The sequence below is a fragment of the Papilio machaon genome, chromosome Z (assembly GCF_912999745.1).
Source record: "Papilio machaon chromosome Z, ilPapMach1.1, whole genome shotgun sequence".
Classification (NCBI taxonomy): domain Eukaryota; kingdom Metazoa; phylum Arthropoda; class Insecta; order Lepidoptera; family Papilionidae; genus Papilio; species Papilio machaon.
The window spans coordinates 6608752-6635635 of NC_060016.1; the positions used below are offsets into that span (position 1 = coordinate 6608752).

A 26884-nucleotide genomic window follows, 5' to 3' on the forward strand; every position below is an offset into this window, starting at 1 on the left:
CGCGAAAACTTAGTCACAAATAAGACTACGGGCGAACGGTACGCGATATGAGAACAAACTGAATGTTTTTCAAGTTCTTATAAATCTATGCGGTGTGGAAATGTTGTAGACGCCCACGCCAAACACAGGTCTATGAAACTGTGTGGGAGATGCCCATGACGCTACGGGTGATATTGAAATGGAAGCTTTCTCATCAGCAGCAATCCGTCTGACGTGAGGAAAACATTCCAAATGCGTAATTAGACGCCCCACTTTTTTCAGTTTAGTGTTTGAATATTCGAAATGCACGAACTACACTTAAATAATTTATTATTTCTTATTATATAATCTTACTAATATCATAAATGGGAAAGTTTAGATAGATGGATGGATGTTTGAAGTTACCTCCGAAACGGCTCAATGGATCTTAATGTAATTTGGCACAGATATAGACCACATAGAATACTTAATAAGTTTGTTTTTTATTTCAATTTCGCGCGGACGGATTCGTGGGCAAAAGCTAGTCTCTGATAAAAAGTAAATTAAAATGAAATAACTACATCGAGGTTCTGATCGTACATTGAATAAAATTTGTTCTAAATCCAAATAACCAATAATTGTAGTTGTGCTAAATTGCAGAAGCGCGTAATGCCTTTTGTCTTTGGGTCGACGACGAAAATAAAATCTATTTTCAAGTTTACACAGATTCCCGTTCAGTATACAGCGTGACCCAAATACTGATTTGTTTGGTCCCGTCTAATGTACATGACTGGAATTCTAAAACACACTATATCTGCTCACGTAGATCTATGTATGTGTATGTAGTAATGTCAAAAATAAATATCAAAGTTCTCGTACGCGTTTCTAAATCACTGCATAGATTTTTATAAAACATCTTAGAACATTACCCGCTTTCAAGACTAAAGCGATTAACGTGAGCTAAAGCGCAATTCTACTAGGTATTACGAGACATATTACAATAAATTACAAAACCAGGAGACCAATATTGGGCTGCCAAGTAAATTTTATCACAAAATATATAATTTATTAAATATCTTAAATACTAGGCCGTGGATCAATGATCTAAAAGATCTATGAAACAAATACCTAATACTAGGGTAACTTTCATATGGTAATTTTAATAGAACTTAATCTCGATGAATATCCCGACCAAAATAAAGTGGAAACAGAAAAAATAATATAAAAAGACAGCAAATATCAAAAAAATAATCAAAAGGAACAAGACGCGTAGACTGCGTCACTCGGCCATGTGTTCAGTCAGATGTGCCGTCATCGACCGATATACTCACTACGGTTTGATCATTCTTAGAATTCGTTTATAACATCAATCAGTTAGTCACGACAAGACAGGTATAAACATCAACATTGATATTGTTCTGATAGTATATAGATTTTAACAATAAATAGACAAATAGATAAATCACTTGTAAATACAAACAAACGTACTTGAAGTGTTCGCAGTTGACGTACGAATTTATGGGTCATTTAGTATGTACAGTACCGATTGGATTCAAGCCAATACGTCAATTTTGGATCGTAACTGTTACATATTATCGTTGTTTTACTCTCACTAAGAAAATGTCTTGTAATAACTAAATGACGTTTTTAAAGATTTAAAAGTACTGACTGTATCGATGGCATCATTGTTTCTCGAAAATGATTGAACTGAACATTTCATAAAGCTATTAGGTGATTTAGGTAACACATGTTCGTATGGTTTTACAATCACTCATACAAATATTTTCGAGAGAGAGAACTAATACTGGTTAAAGGTGGTCGATATTCATTATAGTTAGCTTCATAGAACTTCTAAACTCTTTTAATAAATCCATTGACAACACTTCCCTTAGAACCTAATGTACATATTATTTATCTATTTTATGATAATATATGTAATAGATGTTATTACATATTTCCAATAACACAATCTTACGATGGCAGAAATGACACCGAAAGGAGAAGAACGTCTCTGATTTATAAATAGTGGCAGTTCGATATACAAAAGTAAATTCACATATCTTTTCATTTAATCAAAACATAGAAGCATTGGTCGATGTCAATATTAAATCGGTGTCATACGAAGATAATTATAATAGCTTAATATGAAACGCAATATAAATTATTCGAACGCCTTCTAAAGAATACTTTTCAATTGTTATAACGATCTTTAAATCTTGGGTAAATTTGGACAAATTGAAAATATCGCGGATGAGCAAAAATAATCGTTAGTTATTTGTAAATAGAGTGCGGAGACTACAACTTATCTATAAATGGACATTTACCAGCGAATGCCACTGTTTATCGATATGTCAAATTGTCCTTTTTTTAGTTAATCAAAGATAGACGTAAAAAAAAAAAACAACATAATAACATATCAAAACACTTACTGGTTCGTTTTTATCGACGTTTTCTTCGTCACCATCACCGCCTGCACCTCGGTCGTTGATAGAATCCTAAACCAATGCATTTATTGTTACAACGTTATTGTAAACGCTCTTGAATACTGGTAAAGTTACGAATATGACACATAAAAATGTAAAGTTTGAGTTGACTATTGTTGTGTTTTCTAACTAATTGATTAATAAAATTATGGTTACGACTATAAATATCTATATTAAATTTATAGTCTTATATAAAAAACAACAAGAGTCATCTCAAACCTTTTAATTAACTTATAAAATATATTATTATCTTTACTTTGACGCTATAATTTGTAAATTAAAAAAATATAAATACTTTTGTTTAAAAAACTTTAGGTTTTGAATTAAAATATGCATATGAATACAGATATTATTCTTTGAAGACTACATCATAAATGGAAACAGTTCTTGCGTCAGTAATATGTTATTTATTAACTAATCCTGGCAAATATCCAGCGAACATTTTTCGAGTTGTGTTACAATATAACACCGTCTTCTAAGAACTTTTTTTAAACAATTTCTTAAAAACAAATTTTTAAACGCATCATATGATCTTTCATCCAAAATAAACATGTTGTCGTGCTGTGTAAAGCTGAGATATATTTTATTGCGGTACCCTATCAATATAAATAAATATCTCGAAAGTTGGGTAGAAACATTAAAACAAAAAGAGTCCTGTCACTTGTACACTAACTAAAAAAGTAAGCAACAATCACACTTCTAACAAACCGTAACTTTGATAAAATACTAAATTAAAAGATTAAAAGATATGTGTTGGGCATTAAAGGTATTGTATATTTCAAATATCTTGGCGGATCGGAAAATCGCACTAGTTGCTGTGCAGTGTTAAATGTACCGGGACATAAAGGGATGTGAGGAGAGGGCACTGTCCAGCGCCGGTGGAATGATGGAAATGCTTTATACTCACTTCAAAGTCTACTTGTCCGACACCAGTAGAGCGGCGTTTCGACCTGCGGCGGCGCTGAATCATGTTTTGTACGGTCTGAGTTGCTGGCGAGGGTACGGTACAAGATCCGAGATCGCTACCCAACATCACGCTCTCCGTAGCCTCGTTCTCTCTTTTCTCAGTCTCCTTGTCGTCTTCTTGCAAAATTCAAATAAATATTAAAGCCCTTTATTACATTAACGTTATTGGTCGAGGCACTTTGTTGTTCTTTTTTTTATTACGTAAGTGACAAAGTCTAGATCAACGATTAATTTAATCCCCTTTGACCTGGACTGAATTTTGTTTAATGCTATTTTTATACGATAGAATAGTGAAGCAAATTAGTACTATATTGACAGTTAGTGCACATTGAAACAATAGCAATATTGCTCTCTATACTGTTCACAAGATAGCTCTCTGAGGCTAGTATTAAAGATAACAAAAATGTACCCATTTTATTTCTATGTATTACCTGTTCTGTTCAGTGTTGATGTACTGGATGCCAGCGTCCGGCGCACAAACACTGTGGCCTCAGCTGCAGCTTGAGATGGCCCTGTTGTTGTCACCTTTGCCGCATTCGCCTCACCGTCCTCCTCCAGTTACAAAAAAAGTTAAGATAAATAATTTTTCTTTTCACACCAAAAATATTTTTAGTTTATTGTCTAAAAGCTATTTATTTATATAGATCTTAGAGTGCGTCCACATCGAACAGCTGGTTGAATGTTCAAGCCGATGAAATGAACTTAATTTGTACTTGATAATATGGACATAACTTTAAATACATTGTAGTCAATAATTAGTTTCAGTCAAAATTAAATTGTATTTAACTAGCAACAGCTAGCAGCAACAATAAATTATTAAAAGTGAAACTAAACAACAGAAAAACTGTGGTTAATGATGTTATTGGTGATTAGAAATTATCAACATTAAAGATACTCTATTCATATTTAAACAAGTTATAATAACAAAACAATTTAACAAGTTAATTCCTACTAAGAACTCAAAAGAAATAGATTGTTGTTTCTTTTTAGTTAGTTTTTAGTACTAAAAAACAACTGTAATATAGTTAAATATCATTCACTACAAATTTAAAAAGTTCTATTATCACAAGGTGTGGTGAGACATATAGGTTAATTCAGTCATTTAACATGCACATGAAAATGTACTTAACCAGTCACAATTGTTTCGACTTAATTCTATTAGAAAAACCGTAGCTTGTAACAAACTTTGATATCATACTAAAACACATAAGCGATACTTATTATTTCATATAAAATATACTTAAATATAACACATGCAGACTGGACCTGATAAATATATTTTTATTTTGCACATAATTCAGCCGCCAAAATATTATTAAATTGTACAAAATAGAAGAAATGAATAGATACGAAGATTTTAATAGAGAATTCAGTTCACAACAGTGCAGTGAAAATGTTATAATGCCTTATGAAAAACGTGAAACAGCTTTACGATAACCACGAACTAATGACACAACCAAACACGACTATTAATTGCAACAGAACTGTAAACTATTTTGATTAAATGCAACTATTAAATTGTAGAAATATAATTGATCAGAATTAGTCGCTTTCTTACATTTTAAACAGTTATCTTATTGATCTAGACAAAGTCTTTTATTTAGTTTTCAAGGAGCAATCTCACTGTTGTCAAATAAAATCTGGAAAAGTATAAAGTAAGTGCAAACTAAGTATTTAAAGTTATTTTGCTTATTTATGTTTATTAAAGCAATTCATAGTCGTGTTCCATACATACGGATATCATAGTACATATACATATTTAAACTATATATTTTATATTGGTAGAAATAAATAAATGCAAATAAATTAAGATTTCACTTTCATATTATGGTCTCTGTCTACTGAATGTTACTAAATCCAAAAGTTGAAAAGGAACTTATTTTTTCTTACACTCTCTTTTTTGAGGTGTCTTACAAGGGTGAATTACAATACTACAAGGAAATCGTCGTCATTCGACTATAAAAATCATAAGAGTCGCGTTACAATGGAATAAATAAATACAACGAAAGCAATCTCGGTAAACTTTTATCCGGCGCAAATGTTACATTTTGCATGACAATTTTAACCTTATATGCTTAACCTATAGGTAAACCTTTATACGAGTAACAGTTGTCCAGCTATTAAACTCTTTTATGTCTAAGGTAAAAACCGTTATGCAAAACCTAACGTGTACGGCATACTTTAGATTTAAAGTGTGAATATGAAAAATATATATGACGTATGATATCCGATTATCCGAGGTACGTGATGCGATAACGTGAATGGTCTATAGACCTTGTGGACGGGGTCGAGGCGCAGTCGCCACGAGGGGCGACGATCGCCATGTGCGGCGATAGTTGCCGCGGCCGTGGCGGAGGCGGTGGCGGAGGCAGGCGCGGACGCGCACGCCAGCGCCACGCTACATGCAACCGCCACATCGCCGGCGGCCCTCGCGCCTCTCTATACAGCGATACATCGTGTACGACACAATCCACCATAAAAAATGATGCTTTCTACATTTACATCTTATTCAATAACTAACTGTTCACACTATTTGCCTCCACATTATATAATGAAAACAGTAAAAACCATTAAAGGTATATAAATATATGATTGCCTCGATTTGAGTTGTGATTGTGAACAGAGAAAGGATATGTGTTTAGTGGTTTTTGAAATTCCTATATCTGGTCAAAGGATTCTAAAACAAGTATGCAATTCAATACTAAAGACTTTTTTCAAGAATATATATTTTTTTTGCAAATTAAGACGCGCCCATGACCGTAACCATATATATGTCATGTTATTAAAAAAAATTTAAACAACAAACACAAAACATACAATATTGCAGTCTTGCCCTGATATTTATGAATATATAATGAATATGTATGAAATGTAACCCAACCAGATTAAGACAAAATTTGAAACATCACATAATAATTAAACACAATGATATTTAAAAATGGATACATATTTACAATTAAATAGGATGAAAACAAGGGGTTACAAATTATATATAATACATGATTTATCTGTACAAAATAATTGTAACCGCAGAAGACTTACCAATTCGCTGTGTGCGTTAACATTAGCAAGTGAATTGTCAGATTTTTGTGATAGGGTCGCATTTGATGTTGAGGCTTCAACTGTGGCATTATTTTTATTTTTCACAAGTTGCTCTGCGGATTTTATCTCGTCTAGTGTGACCCCCTGAGTGGAACGCCGCGTCTCGCGCACGCGTTTCGCATGCGCCTTTCTTTGGGTTTCACTCTCGTCATCTCGCACAGGCGGCACGAACGTCCTTTAAAAAATCAAAAATATATTGTGTTAAAAAATACAAATCAATTAAAAAAACACAAGCATCTCTCAAACTTAAATCATGCGCACGTTGAAAAGTGAACACTGAAAACAACAAAAAATGTCATGCACTTTTACGCCAATAATACGGTTGATGAAATTTGCAAACTATAAAGGAATAAGCAAACATTATAATAAGCTCTACAAAAAAACCACACAAATATTAACTTGAACACGAATCTACAAACTGTCTACCTGGAAATTTAATTTATGGAAAATAAACAATTGTCTTCGAAAATTCTTTACATTAATTTCAACGATTTAAGCTTTGTAAATCAAATAACGCTCATTTTATATACACCTATTTTATTATTTAAATCACTGCAAATCTGAATTTTGGGAAAATATAAACCCTTAGACGTAACACTCCGGGAAAAGAATCACGGTCAAGCTGTCGGAGTGATAGTTTAGATAAGTTATGGGAATTTGTTGGGGTACAATTACTGCGTGTCTACACACTAAATTTAATTTTACTCTCTGTCTTAGTGCATCGTTTTCTCATTTCTAAGGGTAAGCTAATTTAGTTATTGAATAATTGTTTATAACAAAATTAGATGATTTACAAAGCAAAAATATTACATTGAATAACTATTTGACATTATAGTGCGGTGTCCAAGAAAATAAAAATCAGCAAGAGCGTAGGTACTTGAAGAAATTCTTGAATATGTTGCCTGGCGACAGTTTAGTTGGAGTGGTCGAACTCGGAGTCGATTCGCTAGTGTTCGACTCAACGCTCTCGGATGAGCTGTCATACATAACAACTAGTTAAAAATCTAGTTACCATAAAAAATAATTCTAATACCAAATTCTATGCTTAAAATACTCATACACAAACTAATACATATTCTAATTGAGAAATAAAACAGTATAAGATTTTTCGTAAAATAATAACTTATATAAATAAATACCAATTTTTGCATTAAATTTTGATTTTTTCCTCCTTTTCATCAAAATTACAACTACTTACTACTTCAATACATGCATAGAACTGTGAAGAAACTAGAATACTTTTGCACACTAACTCTCTTTGTAATAAAATATTACTTGTCCTTTATCTAAAAATAAATTTTCTAACAAATATAATACAGACCCAGACACAATGTTCTGAATATACTAAAGAGATTTTAATCATGACATAACAATTTTTCATTAAAGATGTTTCGAAAGTAACTATATGAATGATATATTTTGCTGTAACAAATCCGATTTGCAATTCGACTCGCGATCTTTTACTTGTAAATAACACAAGAACACTACCAAGTCTATTTTGAAAAACTATGTATATGAAAAAGAAAAAAAATATCTTTATTTAGGTATTTTTAGTAATAACAGGGTCAGGTACTTACTTTCTCCTAACAGTTCCGAAGGAGGCATCGACTCGCGGGTTGTTGGTATTGGTTTCCGCCGTATCACTCTTTTCCTTGTTACTATTGATAAATAAAAAAAATAACACATTAATCATTACAACAAAATTATTGAAAAATTTTGATGATACTAGTTATATCGAAATTTGTATTGGAATGTGTCACTATGTTAATAACAACGTATTCCAAACATGTTGGCGGGTCGGCACACAGTAAGTGACTGCGCAGAACACTTTTTTAAGTGTGGCGGGACGTAAAGGGATTGAGAAGGCGGTACTCTGCAACACGCAGTGACCTTGGAGCCGCCAAAAAGTTGGAAAAATGGACAATACCTAGCCTAATATATTCTTTAATAATTAAACATCAAAAAATTACAAGAAAGCGTTATATAAAAAATCAGAAAATGTGAATTAAATATTAAATAATCAATTAACTGAAATCATTACTTTTTTTAGTTAATTAAATAAATCATTTAGATTATCTTAATTTCAAAAACAAATTATAATCAGAAAAAGCACAATAATCTAACGACTGAGGATCAAGCGGAAGAATGCATGTCTCAAGAAAAATTATATTATATCCATAAAAATTAATATGTTAGTAGTTATGTGTAATGTTTGGTTAATTTATTAAAATTGATGTCGTACTGTGACCAATGATCTTAATTTACACATAATATGTATGTAGTTTGCACTCATACAGCAGATTTCATTTATAACTAACAAATACATTTCTTATGCTCAGGGACACAGCCAAAAGTTGTACTAAGTTTTTATTAATAGGTGGTAATTTAGGAAGTATAGATGAATTTAAAAAATCTGTTATTTTGGTGATCCCATTATTCTTTTCTTTATCTGACTCCATGTAGAGCCGGTGCACAAGGCCTTCGAGATGGATCTATCATTTGTAATTTCAGTCCCTACTCCCTTAATCACGGAACCTTTCACGCCAACCATTCATTGCTTTAAAGGTCTACCGCGACCGGTGTACCCCCACAATTTATATTCACATGCAATTCTTCCCCACCCATAGAGAGCATAGTTCATATCTTTTAACTTTCTTCCTGCCTATCAAACGACTTTCGTTGGATGATGACAACGTGATGGTAGTCGTCAGATCGTCGTTATAATTGAAATATACTGTATTGGGTATTTTAAGACTAAACAATTGATACGTTGGTCGCAGCATATTGCAATAAGATAGTAGCGCGGCACCTGTTTTGGACATCCTTGTTAGTATGCCCTGCCGAGCTGTTAATTTTGATAGTTTTTCTTTTAACTTCGACGGATGATGAGGGCGGCCTAGACTGCAGCGACATGGGCGGTATGGATGAACACGATGATGCTTTAACGCGTTCAGTCACGTTGCGGTAACGCTGAGTGAAGCTGTTCGCATACACACAACCACTTTACTCCAAAACTTCATCGCACAAAAACTCGTATTAATACATGTCATCCATCGTTATCAAAGAAGGCTATCTGATCCGGTGAGAGAGGAGCTGCTGTCGCGGTTAAAGACCTACAAGGATCTTATGGCAGTTTTTTGACATTGACATGGTCAGGCGCATTCAAGTTTTAAGGTAAAACAGTGAGCAAAAATTTATTGATTTCTGAAAGTCAGCCATGTTGCAACTCCGAACAATTAATTTGCAACTTCAGTTGTCGTAGTAATTCCGTACTATTTAAATTGATACATTCAAACACATTAGCAAATTTACCTACATTTCTTAACATCATGCATCATATTATAAAAATGGCAACATTAAACCGTGCAGCTGCCGCTGCCACATTTGTTTAAATTGACATTATCAAAATGACATCATAGTTAGGTAACATATTTCTTACAGTCATAACATCTTGAGATACTATTATGTCATTGATGGTAGGGCAATAATGAGCTGTCAAAGTTTAATTTGAGTTATGCTCACCGGATCAGTTATCTTTATACATTTTCTTTGACTAAAAAGAGACAATAATGAGTATTAATACAAGTGCCACTACAGTCCAACCCCACAGTTACTGTGACACTCCAACATTATTTGATAGTAAATTAATGACAGAAAATATTATTAAGTCTATAATGTGTTTATGAAATGGTTTAAAAAGAACATTCTAACTATTTAGCAAAAGAATTGCCGTTTAAACCTCAAAGCATAAATGGTTTACGGAATTAAAATTCATATAGACGAATTCAAAGTATGAAACCTAAGGAATTACAAGTTGACCAAGTAGTATCTCATTATCGTAAACCTGTTTATATTAAAAACAATATTAAAAATATTCTAAACATTATGAAGTTCGACTTTAATAAAACAAAGTTAAGTTTTTTAATTATAGTTTTGAACCATGCATGCATATAATACAAGTATTATCCGACAAAAATGTATGTAAGGAGTAATAAATCTGTTAGTTGAGATACACCTTCATTTCATTAGGGTAAGTGTTTGCCCCATGGACAATTACATGATAAACCATTACTCACCTCTTGTCGTTTTCAAAGCTGTGCGTGCGTCTTATAGTGACATCGTTGGTCGTAGTAGTGTTATTTGAATTTGTTTGCCCTGGAATAACATATAGAATATTGGTTTTATTTAATGTCACAATTTGAAATGTTAATTTGGGACTATATATAATATGGACTATACTGCAGCCAGTTTCGAAACTTATTTCAGGAGCAGTGCTCGTTTAATCGTGGATGTCTTAGTTGTTAAGTGCTTGGTCGGGAAAGACCATAATCTTAAAGGTCCAGGTTCCATCCCCGCCATGTACAAATGTGTTTTTCGATTATCGAATTTTCTATGTACATTTATTTGACGTTCTTACGGCGAAGGAAAACATAGTGATGCAACTTGCACATATCGGACAGAAACAAGTTATCATTTAACACTATTGTCTTATATAATCAACGAAACAGATTACTTTTAATTATTAAAGTCAAATTTCCTTGGTATTTTATATTATTTGCGCAAACATGTAATGATTTCATGCACTACTTTGATTCATATTATATACATAGAAACAAATTACGATAAAACACTTTTTTATTACCAGATAAAGACGAACACAAATTTATTTATTTTTATTTTCTAATTTATCGATAACTACATACCCATTCAATAACTACCATTCATGGACAACACAAAAACATTGATAATATTTTATTGGTACTCATGCAGTTTCCATTTAATTTTTCAGTAACAAGAAAAATTAAGGTTGCTTCACATACAAGTTTCACAACACAAAATTGCAGAAACACGCCTCGAATACCTAATTAGCAAGAATTTAATTTCACAATTCAAGAATTTCGTATACACTTAATACGAAATTCTTAAAATACCGCATTGCATGTATTAAGTTGGTGTACAATGCAGTATAAATGTCTTGACAATGGTTAATAATTAGAGTCCATCACCACACAATAATGATGCTTATTAAGATCCTTTTTATTAATATTAGGTCCTTACATATGAAATTGGCGTTTTTCGTACTTGTCACTTTAATCACAAATTTCTCCTCTTTGGTAAGGAATTCCAAATTCAAATTTGTACAGCTATAGACTCATGTATTTGTGGTTCGATGTCCGTCATTCATTTGTTTTTTTTCTTCTGTTTTTTTCTGTTTGCGTCACTCATTTTACAAAATGGAAAACTTAAAATATCGCATTATTTACGAGTACGAGTTCCGCCGTGGCACTAGTGCTGTGGAAACGACTCGAAGGGTGAATGATGTGTATGGCGGTCGTGTTGCAAAAGAAAACACAGTTCGTTTTTGGTTCCAACGTTTTCGTTCTGGAAATTTCGATCTGCAGAACAAGCCCCGTGGACGGCCTGAGACTCAAGTTGATAATGAAGAGTTGAAGGCTTTTGTGGAAGCGGATCCATTGCAAACCACGTCAGAGTTAGCTGCAGGCTGCGATGTTAGTGATAAAACTGTTTTAATTCACTTGAAGCAAATTGGGAAGATTAAAAAGCTTGAAAGGTGGGTACCTCACGAATTGACTGAAGCAAACCGGCAAACGCGCGTCGACTGTTGCGTTACATTACTAAACCGGCACAATAATGAAGGTGTTTTAAACCGAATCATTACCTGTGATGAAAAATGGGTTCTTTACGATAATCGGAAGCGCTCAGAGCAATGGTTGGATCCTGGCCAGCCAGCCAAATCCTGGCCAGCCAGCCAAATCCTGCCCCAAGCGAAAATTAACCCCAAAAAAGTTACTTGTAAGCGTTTGGTGGACTAGTGCCGGTATTGTTCATTACAGTTTTCTCAAATCTGGCCAGACTATTACGGCTGATGTCTATTGTCAGCAATTGCAAACCATGATGGAAAAGCTAGCGGCTAAACAACCTAGGCTGGTTAATCGCTCCACGCCACTGCTGCTTCACGACAACGCTAGACCACACACTGCGCAACAGACGGCTACTAAATTAGAAGAGCTTCAATTGGAAAGTCTAAGACATCCTCCGTACTCCCCGGACCTTGCTCCAACAGATTACCATTTTTTTCGAAATTTGGATAACTTCTTGCAAGGGAAAAAATTCAACTCCGATGGGGTAGTCCAAATCGCCTTCAAAGATTTTATTGATTCCCGTCCGACTGGTTTTTATAGTAAAGGGATCTATGAACTACCTATGAGATGGCAAAAGTGCATAGAAAATAATGGTTCATACTTTGATTAATTAAATATATTATATTAAAAAATATTCGACTTTTTGTTCCTCCCATACAAAACGCCAATTTCATATGTAAGGACCTAATATATAACATCCCTTCCATTTAGACCTCTGTTCCAGTACTATTTTCGTCTGTTTACTTACACTTCTCTTTATCATTTTCATTAAAAGACCTTCTAAAACTTTGACTACGCACGCAAGGAGGTTTTGACTTGCTGCAGGCATTTACTTTCATAAAAAATTTTGGTATCGCCTTTTTTATCTTCGAGCATAAGCCATTTTCTGCTGCATGAATAGTAATGAACCATATCAATATATATTATGATGAACAATGAATTCTTCACAACAGAATTTTGAATCTGTCAATGTACACTGCGTAGGGCACATTATCATGGTGGATAGTGAAAACACAAAAACATTAGTGAGAATTATGTTAAAAAATGTGAAGTTATTTTAGAAAAATGTTTAAGAAAGAAAAAGAAACCAAGCGCAGGTATTTGTCCGCAAGCTGATTGTTTTACACACTAATATAATGTGCTAGTAAGACATTATTAGAAGTAAGCAAGGAGTTGTACATAGAAAAGAGTTAATTATACCATTAACAATGCTCTCCGCTCGGGGCTCTTCAGCAGAATTTGGCGGAACGCGCCTAAAGCTGCCACTTCTTGGCCTGGTGTTGTCTGCGATAAGCAGCTTGCGACGCGCAGTCATGGCCGCTTCTTTCAACCAGGAGGAGATTTTAGGATCTACTACTTCCACACAGGTTTGTCCCTGTAAATATATACAATAATCAGCAATTAAAATAAATAAATCTTTGTAGTGGAGTTTACACAAAGTTTTATGTACTGTTATATCTGTTGTGTACATAATGTTTGCTTTTCAGTTTCGCTTCCTTTAGTTACACACAACATATTTCTCATGGAAGAAGGTTCCAAATGAGCAAATAGTTCAATTTATCCAAAGGTGACACACAGGGCCATCGCATTATTTTTTTCTCCAGCAGCAAAATGTCCTTAATTGGGCTATATAGAATTTCTTAGGAAAAACAAATCCCAGATTTATACCTCTACAAGTTCCTGAGAAAAAGGGTCTTCACAGACAGACAGACGGACGTACAAAAAAGTGATATTACAAAATAGTGTAGGACATACAAAATGGTGATACTATATAGGTTCCGTTTTTTCCTCTCGAGGAACCCTAAAAATAAATTTAATTGAAGGTAACTAGGCATTAGGAAGAAGCAAATGAAATAAGGATGTGTTGCCAAATATGCAAAAGAAATGAGAAAAGTAAAGAGTAAATTACAAAAGAGATAGAGGATTAGTTGACCAGAAACATATCAATATTCTCTCAATTCCTCCTCAGTCTAAAAGATTTAACATCTATTTCATATATTCAGAAACTGAAATGAGAAAGAAGTAATCACTCACTGAATAATTCTTGATGTCAAGTTTTGCCCCATAATTGATTAAAAGAGTCGCCACTTCTTTTTGTCCCCACAGTGCTGCTGCATGCAGCGGGGTCCATCCCTCGTAATCAACGCAGTTTGCATCAATCTTGCATTCCTCCAGAAGGATTTTAGCCACCTATAAAATAAGTAAATATTTTTTGTTTTATAAATACGCTGACATATTTTTAAACGGGTTTAAAATCATTATCATCGATTTATTAAAAAGCTAACAGTTGCATCGGTTATTTTTGAGCGTATTCATTAAATAAGTCTGACAGTGGCTCTTTTACCATGAAGTGGTCAAAATTTTCACCGACAATCCTACCACGTCGTCGTACTGTATATCTTGAAAAGTCAAGAAGCAAAATCATACTTACTTCTAAGTAACCTTTAGCGGCGGCCACGTGTAAGGGAGTTCCTCCTGTTTTCGGGTCACGCACTTCCACGTATCCATTTTTTGCCCATTGCCTCGCGTCCATTAATAGAGCTGTCGACTCGGCTTTACGACATTTTTCACAATCAATACCTTAAAACAAATTTAATATTAATAGCCAAATAATAAAAGGGTTAGAGTTAGATATTTCATAAAATATACAAAATGACTGAAACAAATGTATTTGTATGGTATACCTTGAGACTCTATTGCCTGTCTTAGCAGTACGCGCATGCTTTCAGGGATTTCCGCGAGGTCGATAGGCAGCTCTCCATCATAATTTACAGCAGCCACGTCCGACCCGTTCTCGATCAGGAACCTGAAAAACAAAATATTGATTTTATAAATTATTTTAGAAAAATATTTTCTCAAAGAGGAGGAAGTAAGTCATAGATGAAGTATCTTTGTTTGCAAAGGGTTATCTTAAGACCGTCTTTCCACTTAACCACGTGCTAGCTGGGCTAGTTAATTTAGAGCTATATGACCAGTCAATGTACAGTAACCAAAGCTGGTCTTTATGCTATCTGTTCTGCTTATAGAAAAATTGTTTTATTCTTACCAGCAATATAAATACAGCCTTTTAGGAAGCTATTACAATTAATTGAAAAATTACAGATGAAAAATATTGATATTAATATTATTTTTTTATTAATACAAAAAATGCGAATGTTTGAATGGTAATATGTATGTTTGATACGTAACTCTGATTTTCCTAATCAGGAAATAATTATAGTATAAATATAATGTACCTTTCAATATACATAATATAGCAACTAACTTTTAATAACTTTAAGTAATAGATAAAAGAAGGCGCTGCCTCCCGAAACATAGTTTTAACTAGTTCAGAAGACAGAGTCCCACCAATTTTGTGAAAATTGGTTATTTAATTAAATAATATTATTTATTTATTATTTATGGTGTATATACATCTAGAAAAAAATACGTTTTCCTTGCGATATACTTGTTTTGTTTTCTATTATTTTGAGCAGTGCAAAAAATTTCGAGTCGTTTGAGATGTGGTGAGTTACCCAAAATGAGATGAATAGACATAAAACTAGAAATAACTTTTACACCGAGGCATTACAATTATTTTACTACACGGATAAAATCAGTGATTTGGTAACTAAAATCATTAAAGTGTAGAGGCTTTTCAAATCTTACTTCTATGCACCCACTGACCACATAAAATTGTTTGTAAATTAAAAACTAATACTGGTGTTCGAGATTTCATAAGCGTTTAATTAAAAAAAAAAACTTAAGTCAATACCGAATAATTCAACTAACTCCGAGTAAAAGAACCGTCAAAATCGGTCCAGCCATTTCTGAGATTTCACGGATCAACTGCGGATTAGCAGACACGAGAAAAAGAAATGTTTCAAAAAATAATTTTTAGTTATAAATAAGGCAAATAACATCATGTAACTATGAAAATTTTATTTCCATGCGGACACTGTAATTTTTGCACTGTATGTTATTCATATATTTCATTTACAAATGTTACATTTGATGCAACGTGTAACTTTTCAAATTAACTAATTTTAAAAATGAACTTTGTAAAAGGGTAAAGTGCGCTTAAGGACCACCATCAAGTCTAGAGGCACTTTGTTCACCTCTATAAAAATACTCCGTGTTTACCCGTCCAAGTCATATCTTCATCTAATAATTATTAAAAAATATGAAAAAAGAAGATTGGAACTGAACGACCGTTAACTTTAATAAAATAAGGCTGCAATTTACTGGTAACGTAATCTATTAGGCGTTATCGATCTGGAAAGGTGGCAGAAAGGCAAAGCGACTTTTTAAAAACACCCAACCGCGAAGTAGTATGTCAGCCCTAGTGAACACAACGTATGTTATATGGACTTTAGGTCAAATCTCCACATCGAGCCTAATCTTACTAATATTATAAACGAGAATGTTTAAATGAGTGGATGGATGGACGGATGGATGAATGAATGTTAGAAGGTATCTTCAAAACGGGTCAGTAGATATGTATGAAACTTGACATGTATATAGAACATAGTCAGGAAGAACACATAGGTTACTAAGTTTTTTTTTTAATTCCGCGAGGATGGAGTCGCGGGTGAAAGCTAGTACATACCTAAATGTAAGCCAATGCTAACAAACGACCGGCCACTTCGAATAAAAATAAAACTTTTAAGTATTGAGATAAAGGGGAAAATAATAAAAATTGTATCGTTCTATAGTCTGACATACAAAAAGTATTTTATTTATCATGCCATATTTTTATTAGCGCTCAGGTTCACCTCATTAGCATGCATTGTTAATAATTAATAATTTATGAATATCTGCGGAACAAAGTATACGAATTAAATAAATATTATTAATATCCATGTAATTCTATAGCATCTACTGCTCTGCCACGTAGCAATTTTTGTTTTATAGGTAAGCATTAGAGATGTGTGGAGTGTTGCCGGATTTTTTATATAAAAAATAAACAACATTCAAATAATATTGTACATTCGCTTGCAACAATAGTTACCTCGCGATGCTGTCGATCCCGCAAGACGCTGTGGCGTGTAAGGGGGTCCAGCCCTCGTTGTCCCGTCGATTCACATCTGCGCCGTGGCTCACTAGGAACTCCACCATGTCCATATTATCATCAATGCACGCCTGAAAAGTTGTGCTTTAAAATAAATCACGGTCTCAAAAACTATATACTTTTATAAATAAAATATTAAGCAGAGGTCATTTAAACATCGTTCGGATATGTCGCGTGTCTTAGAATTAACGTTTCTGTCTGTAAAGCCTAACTTTTGATAGCATTAGAAATGTTTGTAAAAATTGTTGCTTACAAGAAATTATTGCTACTAATATTTTAGATTAATTATTTTTTTAGTCAATTCCTAAACTTTATTTGAATTGAACTTTTTACCAGTTTGTTCTATTAGTCAAATTCTTTTATTTGACACCCATGTTGGGAGATTGTGCAATAATATGTTATCCGACATGTCGGCAGCCATTTACTACATTGCTCGTCAAGCCCTTTCATTTGATGCCTATGTTGGGGTGGCTGTACAAAATTATATGAATTTTCTATTGCCAACTATCTTGGATTTATGATATTGTTCTAGATTCTACTTATCAGTATTTATATGGATTTACAATGACACTGAATAAAAAATTGCATTGTCAACTGTACGAAAGGTGTGTACTAAATTTCAGAAATATCTGACAACGGGAAGTGGGCCTAATTTACGTTACAAGATAAATAACAAATACATAATAATATTATATAAAAACAGTCGATTAGCAGGCTTATAGTAGGAATTTAAAAACGTTTCGCTAAGAGTTTTACAATATTTATTAAGCAAGCATCACACACATTTTTACTTCGCAATACAAAAAAGCAAGCAAAAATATTATTATTATTACTGTACGATCAACAGAAGTAGAATTGTTATAATGGGACAGAAAGTCAGACACCTAGCCACTAGATTCATTTGTACACATAAATTGGCCATCATATATTTTAATTCAATTAGAGTTCAAAATGATAGGTATCGACGTAAACTTCATCTAATCCCAGACGTACAAAAGATAACTTAAATATTGCTTTAAAACTTTTGATAAAATGTGTTAGGCAGACTTTAAATAAAAACATTTTTTGTATTAATAAATGTCATTACTTTTGTATGAGTAAAAGTACATTTTGTCCATTAATTTTAACCAAGAGACAGGTTCTATTGGACATGTGCTAAAGCAAAACACTTATCAAATTGATATTTTTGCGCAAAGACCGGCATGTAACTGCCACCAACATTGTGTATTTAAATCTTAAATCATGAATTAGTAATTTCGCTTGATCATAATCGCTATCTCATCATAATATTATGATATATCAGTTACTAAGCGCGACAGCAAAAACATTCGCAAAGCTATTATATTCAAAGATATATCGCAACGCGAAAAAGTTATGAATAATGATATTATATTTTCACCATCTACGGTGTAGGATTTCGTCTGTTTATTGAATCCATCATAAATTAAATACCTTTTATGTATATAGCTATCGTTATTATATAATATAGCGAAAGTAAGCTAATAGTTAATTTAAAGAGGTGTTAAAAGAGATTTACGAATCATCAAGGCGCGATTCCACTGTACAGGAAACCGCGGATGACGTACCGTAGAATTGGTACGGACCGTCGGATCCTTACTTCGAAATGATAAATTGATGCGCGGTGCAAATTTGTCGGAGTCCGTCCACATAATAACGCACGGTGTAAACGGCCCAGTCACAGTTTGCTTCGCATTAGTAAGATAAGTTTCGCTAGGTTAAAATGGACGAGTAGGTAATGTTTGAAATCTCAAATGCATTATATTGTGTGTCTTCGTGTTAATCTCTTCTTTTTTGTAAATAAAAATGAACGTTTATATTTTTGTCGTTGATGTATTCATAAACCATTGAATAGTTTGTTATGAATGTTTTGAAGAGTGTTCTGAAATTGGTTCAGGGGTCTTTCTACCATAAATAGATTTAATAAAAAATAGGTATTTTCATATTTTGCATTACGCGCATGCCGTGCGTGCTCAGCTAGTTAAACAACAAATTCGCATTTGCAACATGACACTTGCTCCAAATATAAACATTAAAAAAATACAATTTTTAATAAGCAATAAATATTTTTAAAGAAGGTAGTATATGGGTTAAAATGCTACACTCAGATAAGTTAAAACGGTTCGAGATCGATTATTTTGTTTGGCTGTTACAGGACGGATGTTTTCTGCTTTTAGTTGATTCATAAAACAAAAGTTTTTTGCTAAAAATATAAACGCCTTGTATCTACAATAGCTTTTATAGACAGACGTAAAAGAGATTTAATGCTCTGAAAATAGAATTTCGCTCGAATACTTCTGGTCAATATTACTTTTGGTTTGTGAAGTCACAAATTAATAAATAAAGACCGAGCCATCTAAGATCTTTGTCACTAAGCCCATTGCAAGTGTTTACACTCTATCAATTTGTAATTTTACTAGCGATATTGTGTACTATAGACAAATTTAACATATTATGAATTTGAAGTAATTCAATTACTTTGAAAAATGTCGAAAACTATTACTCAATGTATATTCATTTTGCGTACGTTTTTACTTTAAAGTTGACATAAAAGATTCAGTTAGATTCTCCATATTTTAAAAACATATGATGAACATCATAGTATAAATTGGTAGATACCTACGTTTGAAATGATATCTTAAATTGTAAATTTTTCATCAGTTTCATAATCTAGTAAAATTATAAACAAACAATACTAACAATAGTTTGTGGAATACAAAACTACGTCATATTCCCTTTCATTATCAAAGCAGCCGGATACAGGCATTGCACTTTGTACATAAAACATAATACAATGGGCTCACAAAATAAGTGCACTTTTCTATTCAATAAATTTACATGTTTTATTTGCTTTTTTATGCATTCAATAAATAAGTTAAACAGTTTACATTAGTCTTTATGATTAATTTTAATATCTGATTATTTTTTCGCGTAAAAACTATAACAGTGTTATAACCACAAACCTGGTTACAATCGTAAATAAACTCTATAGTGTGTACAAGTGGAGTCCGCTAATCGTTTTAATCCGAACGGTCTAAATATAGTGGTGTTAATCTATATATATAAAAGAAAGTCGTGTTAGTTACACTATTTATAACTCAAGAACGGCTGAATCGATTTGACTGAAAATTGGTGGGCAGGTAGCTTAGAACCAGGAAAAGGACATAGGATAATTTTTACCCCGTTTTCTAATTTTTATTAAGCGCGGACGGAGTCGCGGGTAAAAGCTAGTTATTTATAAGATTAAGATAGTAATATTATTTCTCATCACTATTCTCCAAGTTGGTATTTTTTTCCATTGAGATATAGACTTATATAGGTCTAAAACACCCTTCTTTGTGTCTATGTCCAATAAAATTAAAATAAAACATAATAGACGCGTGTGCATCCTGATGTTCTCAATATCAACGATTCGCCACTGTCTGACATGACCTCGAAAAATGTTGCCCGCTTATTTATAAATTTACACTACGATCATCATTCAGCAATACATCATTCCTCAGGCAAAATATTTGGGTCGGTCAATGACATCATCAAACTTCGGATTTAGGCAACGTGTTTAGATGTTAGGACAATAATTGGGGCGTTCCCATTATGCCGGCTGTCAGTTACGACTTCTCTAAAAGCAGGTCACTGGAAACCAGTAACGAGAAAAATCAATTTCTAACCAGTAGAGGTGTTTTATCTACCAATGTAGCATAGTAATTCATGCTGATCAAATCAAAAAACTAAGTTAAAAGTAACGTCTTATACTTTGTATCTATTAATAAAAAAATAATTAAAAAAAACTTGAAATGAGTGAGAACGAAATTACGAAATTCGGGGTAAGAAAAGTAAGTGACCTAATTTGGGGTTTATGTAATAGATGAATGATGATGAGATAAATACAGCGTATTAAAAACACAAGTATATAATAATACAACGCGCGGTAGAGAGCGAAACCAATACGCATCCGTGATCAAAACCTGCCAAAATAAATCGAGTAGGTATTGCGAAAGCCAGTCCTGCGTTTACTTTGCTCGTATTAATACAGATCTACAGAATAGCATTCGAGTGTGGAAATTATTGATACACTAACGATTACAAATTCGAAAGATTATCCTAATAACCCTCCGTCAGTCGTCATATTCGAATTAACGCTCTATTTTATAAGTATTTCTCTTTCTAGCACGGTAGCATACAAGAATTAGTCTTAGCAGCGATTATCGTTGAGATATTTCTAAAGTTGCGTTTCAAATTCTCACTAAATTGATAGTTTATTGACATGGCCTAGCATACGTTTCATTGACTCATTGTCAAGATAACCTAAATTTGCAGGACAATTAAAAACTTATTAAAACCAAAACATTCCTCCGAAATCTATAAAGACTATAATGTAATATGTTTACTACCAAGTTGATGTTTTTCTAGAGCAGTTAATCAATCGATTAAAAGAACCACATTGTCAGGATTTCGAACTAACCAATAAAGCTCAGTACTTAGTACTTAGAAGCAACAAGGCGAGCGTTTAAAAGCTATACGAGTACAATCGTGTTTATGGAATCGCCCGTGTGTAATGTCAATATTATCTTAGGAAAGCAATGGAGCATTCAATTCTTTCCTGTACTCATGAGAAAATAATACGAGTACACTAAGCGTCGATTTAGTGTATCAAGTTCAATGTATAAAGCAAATGTTGACATACGCGAAAATTAAACTGTATTATCGATATATATAGGGGATATTCAAAAATAAACAGACGCTCGCGATATTCTTTAAAATGTTTTCGTAAGCAATCTAATTTGTGTTATATTGGTAATGTACGGCCTCTAAAGATAACGGTCGAGTCATATTAATTATCTTGATTGTGTCTCATTAATATTTCCTGCGGGCGGTAACATCAAGATTTCTAGGGATTACGTCTCCCGAGCAGTGTATCCACTCCATTTAATGTTCAAGTATTTAAGTCTGGTTTAAAAAAAGATAGTTGTGTTTTAAAAGCAATAACAAGATCTATATAGCCATACCATTTGTATAACATTTCCATATTTTTTAAATTATTTTTGATAACCTACACTTTTATTAAATATCGTCATCGTTACAGATAAACAAAAGGCCCGTGCGATAATTCATCTGATGAACAGTATACTAATCCAATACACTTCAGCCATCTAGACCATCGATAGATCATATGCGGCACATGAGACAAACCTACGACCAAACCCAATACTAGTTCCTTAAGATCGATCCGAAAAAATTGTAAGAAAGAAAAAAGATTAATCGCAATAACACTTTGAAATGTGTAGAAATGTATGAAAAGTAACCGACTCTGCGATGGTTAGTTTCCGTTTCGGATAGCGCCGTAGACGTAGACAGTGAGGTTCTAATTCTGTACTAGTGACCGAACTGGCGAAACTCCCATGCAACCAAATTACAATTGCGCAACCCAAGAATTCAATGGCGGCATAAATATGACGGATTATTTTGCCTGTAATATGTGAAAAACGTTAAACTCCATTCCAAAAAGTATGGTTTATTTTGCCGGAATAAAAAACCATATTTTATCTAAATGAGTTTTAATATCCATCAATCAATCAATCCACGCCTTCTTTTGACTTTATTGACCTATGAGTTTATTTTGATGCTGAGTTATTAAGTAATTATAATAAAAACTAAACAGACCATACACTTTATCCAGTAATATTGCATTTCCCCGGTAAAATATGTAGCCTATAATACTCCACAGTGTAATCTACAGGATATCCGGGAAAGATGTGTACAACAGATTCCTTGGTAGATAATCTATTGATTTAACCTCACTTGCCTCTATAAATAGTTGAGTAGTTTAGGCGCTAGAGCCCTGTAATGTTTTATTTTACCTTTATTCAAATATGTCGAAAAGCCTGTAATAGATTTTATTCATATCTAAGCCATGGTTTTTGGTTATTAGACATCAAAACTTTTTTTTTAGAACAAACCTTTGTTATACAAAATATTAGTATTTGAATGCGGAATGTATAGCAATGCCAAACAATTTCAAAAATTTAATTCATAAAAATTACTTCTAATGTCATAATGCAAGATTTTTTCTGTCCAGACCTTCTAATATAACCTAACAAAATTTCATACAGATCTGCCCAGTTAAGTCAAATATAAAATCTATATCTAATATATAAAATTCTCATGTCACAGTTTTCGTCACCGTACTCCTCTGAAACAGCTTGACCGATTCTCATGAAATTTTGTGAGCTTATTCAGTAGGTCTGAGAATCGGCCAACATCTATTTTTCATAACCCCCCCTCCATTTTTTAACTGCGCGCGGACGGAGTCGCGGGCGACAGCTAGTATGTATATAAAAGAAAGTCGTGTTAGTTACACTATTTATAACTCAAGATCGGTCGAACTGATTTAGCTGAAAATTGATAGTGAGGTAGGTTAGAACTAGGAGACGGACATAGGAACTTCTTTTTTTTGTGTGTGCATTTATACTTTTTACAGGATCAAATAAAAAATGAAAATAAGAATTAAACGGCCACATTATTGAGTTCAGAACTTTTTCATTGAAAGGTAGATGTAGTGTTTTGTGTAATAATTTCTGAGCATTGTTAACACATGGATGTTGCTTAACCCTTGATGTTACAAGCAACTATTATGATTATAAAAGGCATTTTTTGAAGTACCCACCAACAAAATTGTATAAAGCCAAACCCAAAAACCGCCTCTCAAAACATTTCAACTTATGTATATTGTTTTATATTTAATAAATTTGGTAATATTTAACAAACTTAACCATTCTTAACAATTCAAAGGCAACCATTTGTTAAGATTTAGGGGGTGCACAATTTTATTTTGTACCTGTATAAAAAGTAAAGTTAGGGTTGAACTTATTGATGAAGATCAAGGCCCACTTGAGTTGAAACAATCCCAGAAATAAGCTGATTTTATGAATATGAAATACAGAAATCATGAAAATTATAAAATACACCAATGTTTAAAGTACCCAATAAATAAATTTTATAAATCAGAACACAATCACATATATAAATAAATTACATACAGTAGCTTGATGCTTTTCATACGGCAATGATGATTGTATGAAATTTGAAATGTTGTAGAATTGAAATTAGAAAAACTACCTAACCAATAATATTTTCACAAATGAATTGATAAACTAAAATTGGATCAGGAAAATATAGCTTCAAAATAACAATGTTGTATTTTCAAAAGTACCCTACATTGAATTGAAAAAATAGAATGTTGAATTGAAAATAATATAACATGTTTAAACCTACAACATCTTCCTACCTTCAAAGTGAAGTGCTACACACATTGTCTTCTTTCTTCATATTCCCTAATATAATCAGTTATTTCAATGCAAAGTTTGGTGATGAGTGAAACCTATAGTTCATATAATTACAGCATATGTTACATTACAGTTATTATAAAAATATGACATACTTGTTTGTTTGCTATTTCTACCAAAAAAAAATGTAGTAGTAATGGTACTCACTTGATGCAAGGCCGTAAGGCCGTCTACATTTGGTGTATTGATGTCAGCGCCCATGTTTAAAAGTCTCTGAATTTCTTCTTTATCTCCAGCTTTACATGCTGCTAGAAATACAGTGCCAGTTGAAAAATGTATCCTCGCCGCGTATCTCGGTTTAGATGACTGTTTGTTGGTATCCGATTCTTGCCACCTTTTTAACTGTTCGGCTCTTTTGAACAGAGCTGATGACGACCTTGAATCCATGTTTGTAACAGCAAAGCAGTTGACAATTTATAACCAGATTTAGTTTAAAAGGTGATATATAAAAGTCTTTTTAAATGTATTTCATAAATGCCGAGTACATAATTATTGGCAAAAAGTTTTATAACATTCGTTCTATGGAGATTTCTACGAAAACAGTTTACACGCGCTCATTGTTTAAAATACACGCTAAATTACTAAAAAATCACACTGATGCACTTTAATTTTGATCATATAACCAATACACTACGGGTTGAGCGTGGCAGCCATTACGAGAATAACTTTAAAATAAGTAAGTCAATCAGACCAAAAGTGACGGAAGGAATGGTGAATTTATGTACTCTTTGGAATTTACCACCAATTGGGGTGGTAACACTGAAATACTTCAATCAGTGTTTCCATAAATAGCCTTTGACTTTTAAGGACAGGACCCTTCAAGTCTGCACGCGTTTATTTTCATCATTTCACTAATGTGCTCGCATGTTATCCTATGTCCTTAGGTAAGGGTTAGGGATGACTATGCCTTAGTCAACCGCTGCACCGTTGGTAACGATCGGTTTGGTTGATCCAATAATTCAAAAAACATATATAACCTGGTGAAAGAGCGCTGCTTTCGTGGCTAGTTCTGTAAGAAATTATGGAAAACAGATACTTGTGACACTTTTTGATATTAACGGAGTGGCTATTGCATTGCACCCATATGCACCCATATGCACCCAGCGAAGGCGTTAGGCAGTGTTTGGATAAACGGCCGTTCTTTGCCTAGTCCATTTCTCCACAGTGAAAGTAACTTGTAAGCAAAGTGCTCTGTGTTGCCATTTGTTGAAGAACTAAGCTTATAATCAGTCCGTGTAACATTTATGGGTTTATAAACGGAACCATAGACAATATGTCCACAAAAATTAAAATTAAACACATAGGTACTTGTATAAGGTGATAATTAATTATTTAATGTTTTCAAAAGAGTTTCATTTTTCTTTTTTGTTGAAGTTTAAGAATTTTTTTTTTTGAAAAAATTATGGTCGAAGTCTATTTTAAAACAGAAAACAAGCTAGCGAAGCAAACTTGCGTCCTCTGGTGATTAAATGAGACATTGTTCGTTCAGTGCTCGAGTGGAGTCGGTCAGAAAGAGTTGAAAATTCAAGATGGCTATGTGTCACGATGGTGTCTTGGACTGTTGTCGTTAAGTTTATTTGTTTTGTGTGAAAATAGTGTTTTTTCATAATGGCTGACTTAAGTGTAGATATTTCCAAGTTGCCAGACGAAATAAGAGATAAACTAGCTGAGTTGGACTTGGAGTTATCTGAAGGTAGGGCAAGTGCTGCAAGTCGTTTTAGAGATCGATATTTTTTTTATTTTTTATTTTAGTTAATTAAGTTCAAAAGTTGTACTCGCGAGTATATGAATATACTCATAATATGTATCATTAAAATAATACAGGTATACATATACATACATACATATATATATAAATGTATATAATATATGTATGTATGTATATGAATGTATGTATATATGTATCATACATAGTAGTAGCAGAAATGTATGCTTGCTAACAAAAATATAAAGCGCTTAAAATTTTTAGCTTGGACATGCTTACCATTTAACTATTAAGTATTCAAAGTTATTAACATTTTATTGCTTTTTAAACAAAAAGGAAATGGTTTGTTAAAACATCCATCAGTCGACAATCTCAATAATCTATTATTATTTAATTAAGTAATTTTGAGCATTATATAGATTGCTGCCTTTGTATGCTCTGCGTAGTTAAAATTAATCCTTTGCATATTTAATGTTTTGTTGGCACTTTGAATAGTGGATTTAATAATGGACCAGCATTTAAAAGATTACAGAAAATTAAACTTTGTCCTAAGGTTTTTTTTATTGTGATGTGTATTGGGACACACTACTGGATGT

At 33.0% G+C, this 26884-nt stretch overlaps 2 protein-coding genes across 16 annotated transcripts in view; one reads left to right on the forward strand and one right to left on the reverse strand.

Annotated features, from left to right (window-relative positions):
* The window catches only part of LOC106717251 (protein phosphatase 1 regulatory subunit 12C), a 30177-nt gene extending 4903 nt beyond the window's left edge, over nt 1–25274 (reverse strand). For 4 of the 11 annotated variants that reach the window (XM_014511019.2, XM_014511016.2, XM_014511022.2 and 1 more), the window contains exons 1-15: nt 24731–25274; nt 17163–17293; nt 14857–14978; nt 14604–14752; nt 14207–14362; nt 13373–13547; nt 10586–10664; nt 9319–9489; nt 8087–8167; nt 7387–7485; nt 6450–6684; nt 5682–5846; nt 3839–3959; nt 3349–3524; nt 2388–2453 (exon numbers count right to left, since the gene is read on the reverse strand). In XM_014511019.2, coding sequence (XP_014366505.2) covers nt 2388–2453; nt 3349–3524; nt 3839–3959; nt 5682–5846; nt 6450–6684; nt 7387–7485; nt 8087–8167; nt 9319–9489; nt 10586–10664; nt 13373–13547; nt 14207–14362; nt 14604–14752; nt 14857–14978; nt 17163–17293; nt 24731–24970 — 2166 coding nt within the window. In that variant the 5' untranslated portion in view covers nt 24971–25274. Of the gene's footprint in view, nt 1–2387; nt 2454–3348; nt 3525–3838; nt 3963–5681; nt 5847–6449; nt 6685–7386; nt 7486–8086; nt 8168–9318; nt 9490–10585; nt 10665–13372; nt 13548–14206; nt 14363–14603; nt 14753–14856; nt 14979–17162; nt 17294–24730 lie in introns of all 11 variants that reach the window. The other 7 variants (XM_014511017.2, XM_014511018.2, XM_014511025.2 and 4 more) reach the window with 7 other exon arrangements.
* Nucleotides 25275–26081: 807 nt separating this feature from the next.
* The window catches only part of LOC106717231 (disco-interacting protein 2), a 58343-nt gene continuing 57540 nt past the window's right edge, over nt 26082–26884 (forward strand). For all 5 annotated transcript variants that reach the window (XM_014510978.2, XM_014510980.2, XM_014510979.2 and 2 more), the window contains exon 1: nt 26082–26276. In XM_014510978.2, coding sequence (XP_014366464.1) covers nt 26192–26276 — 85 coding nt within the window. In that variant the 5' untranslated portion in view covers nt 26082–26191. The remainder of the gene's footprint in view (nt 26277–26884) is intronic.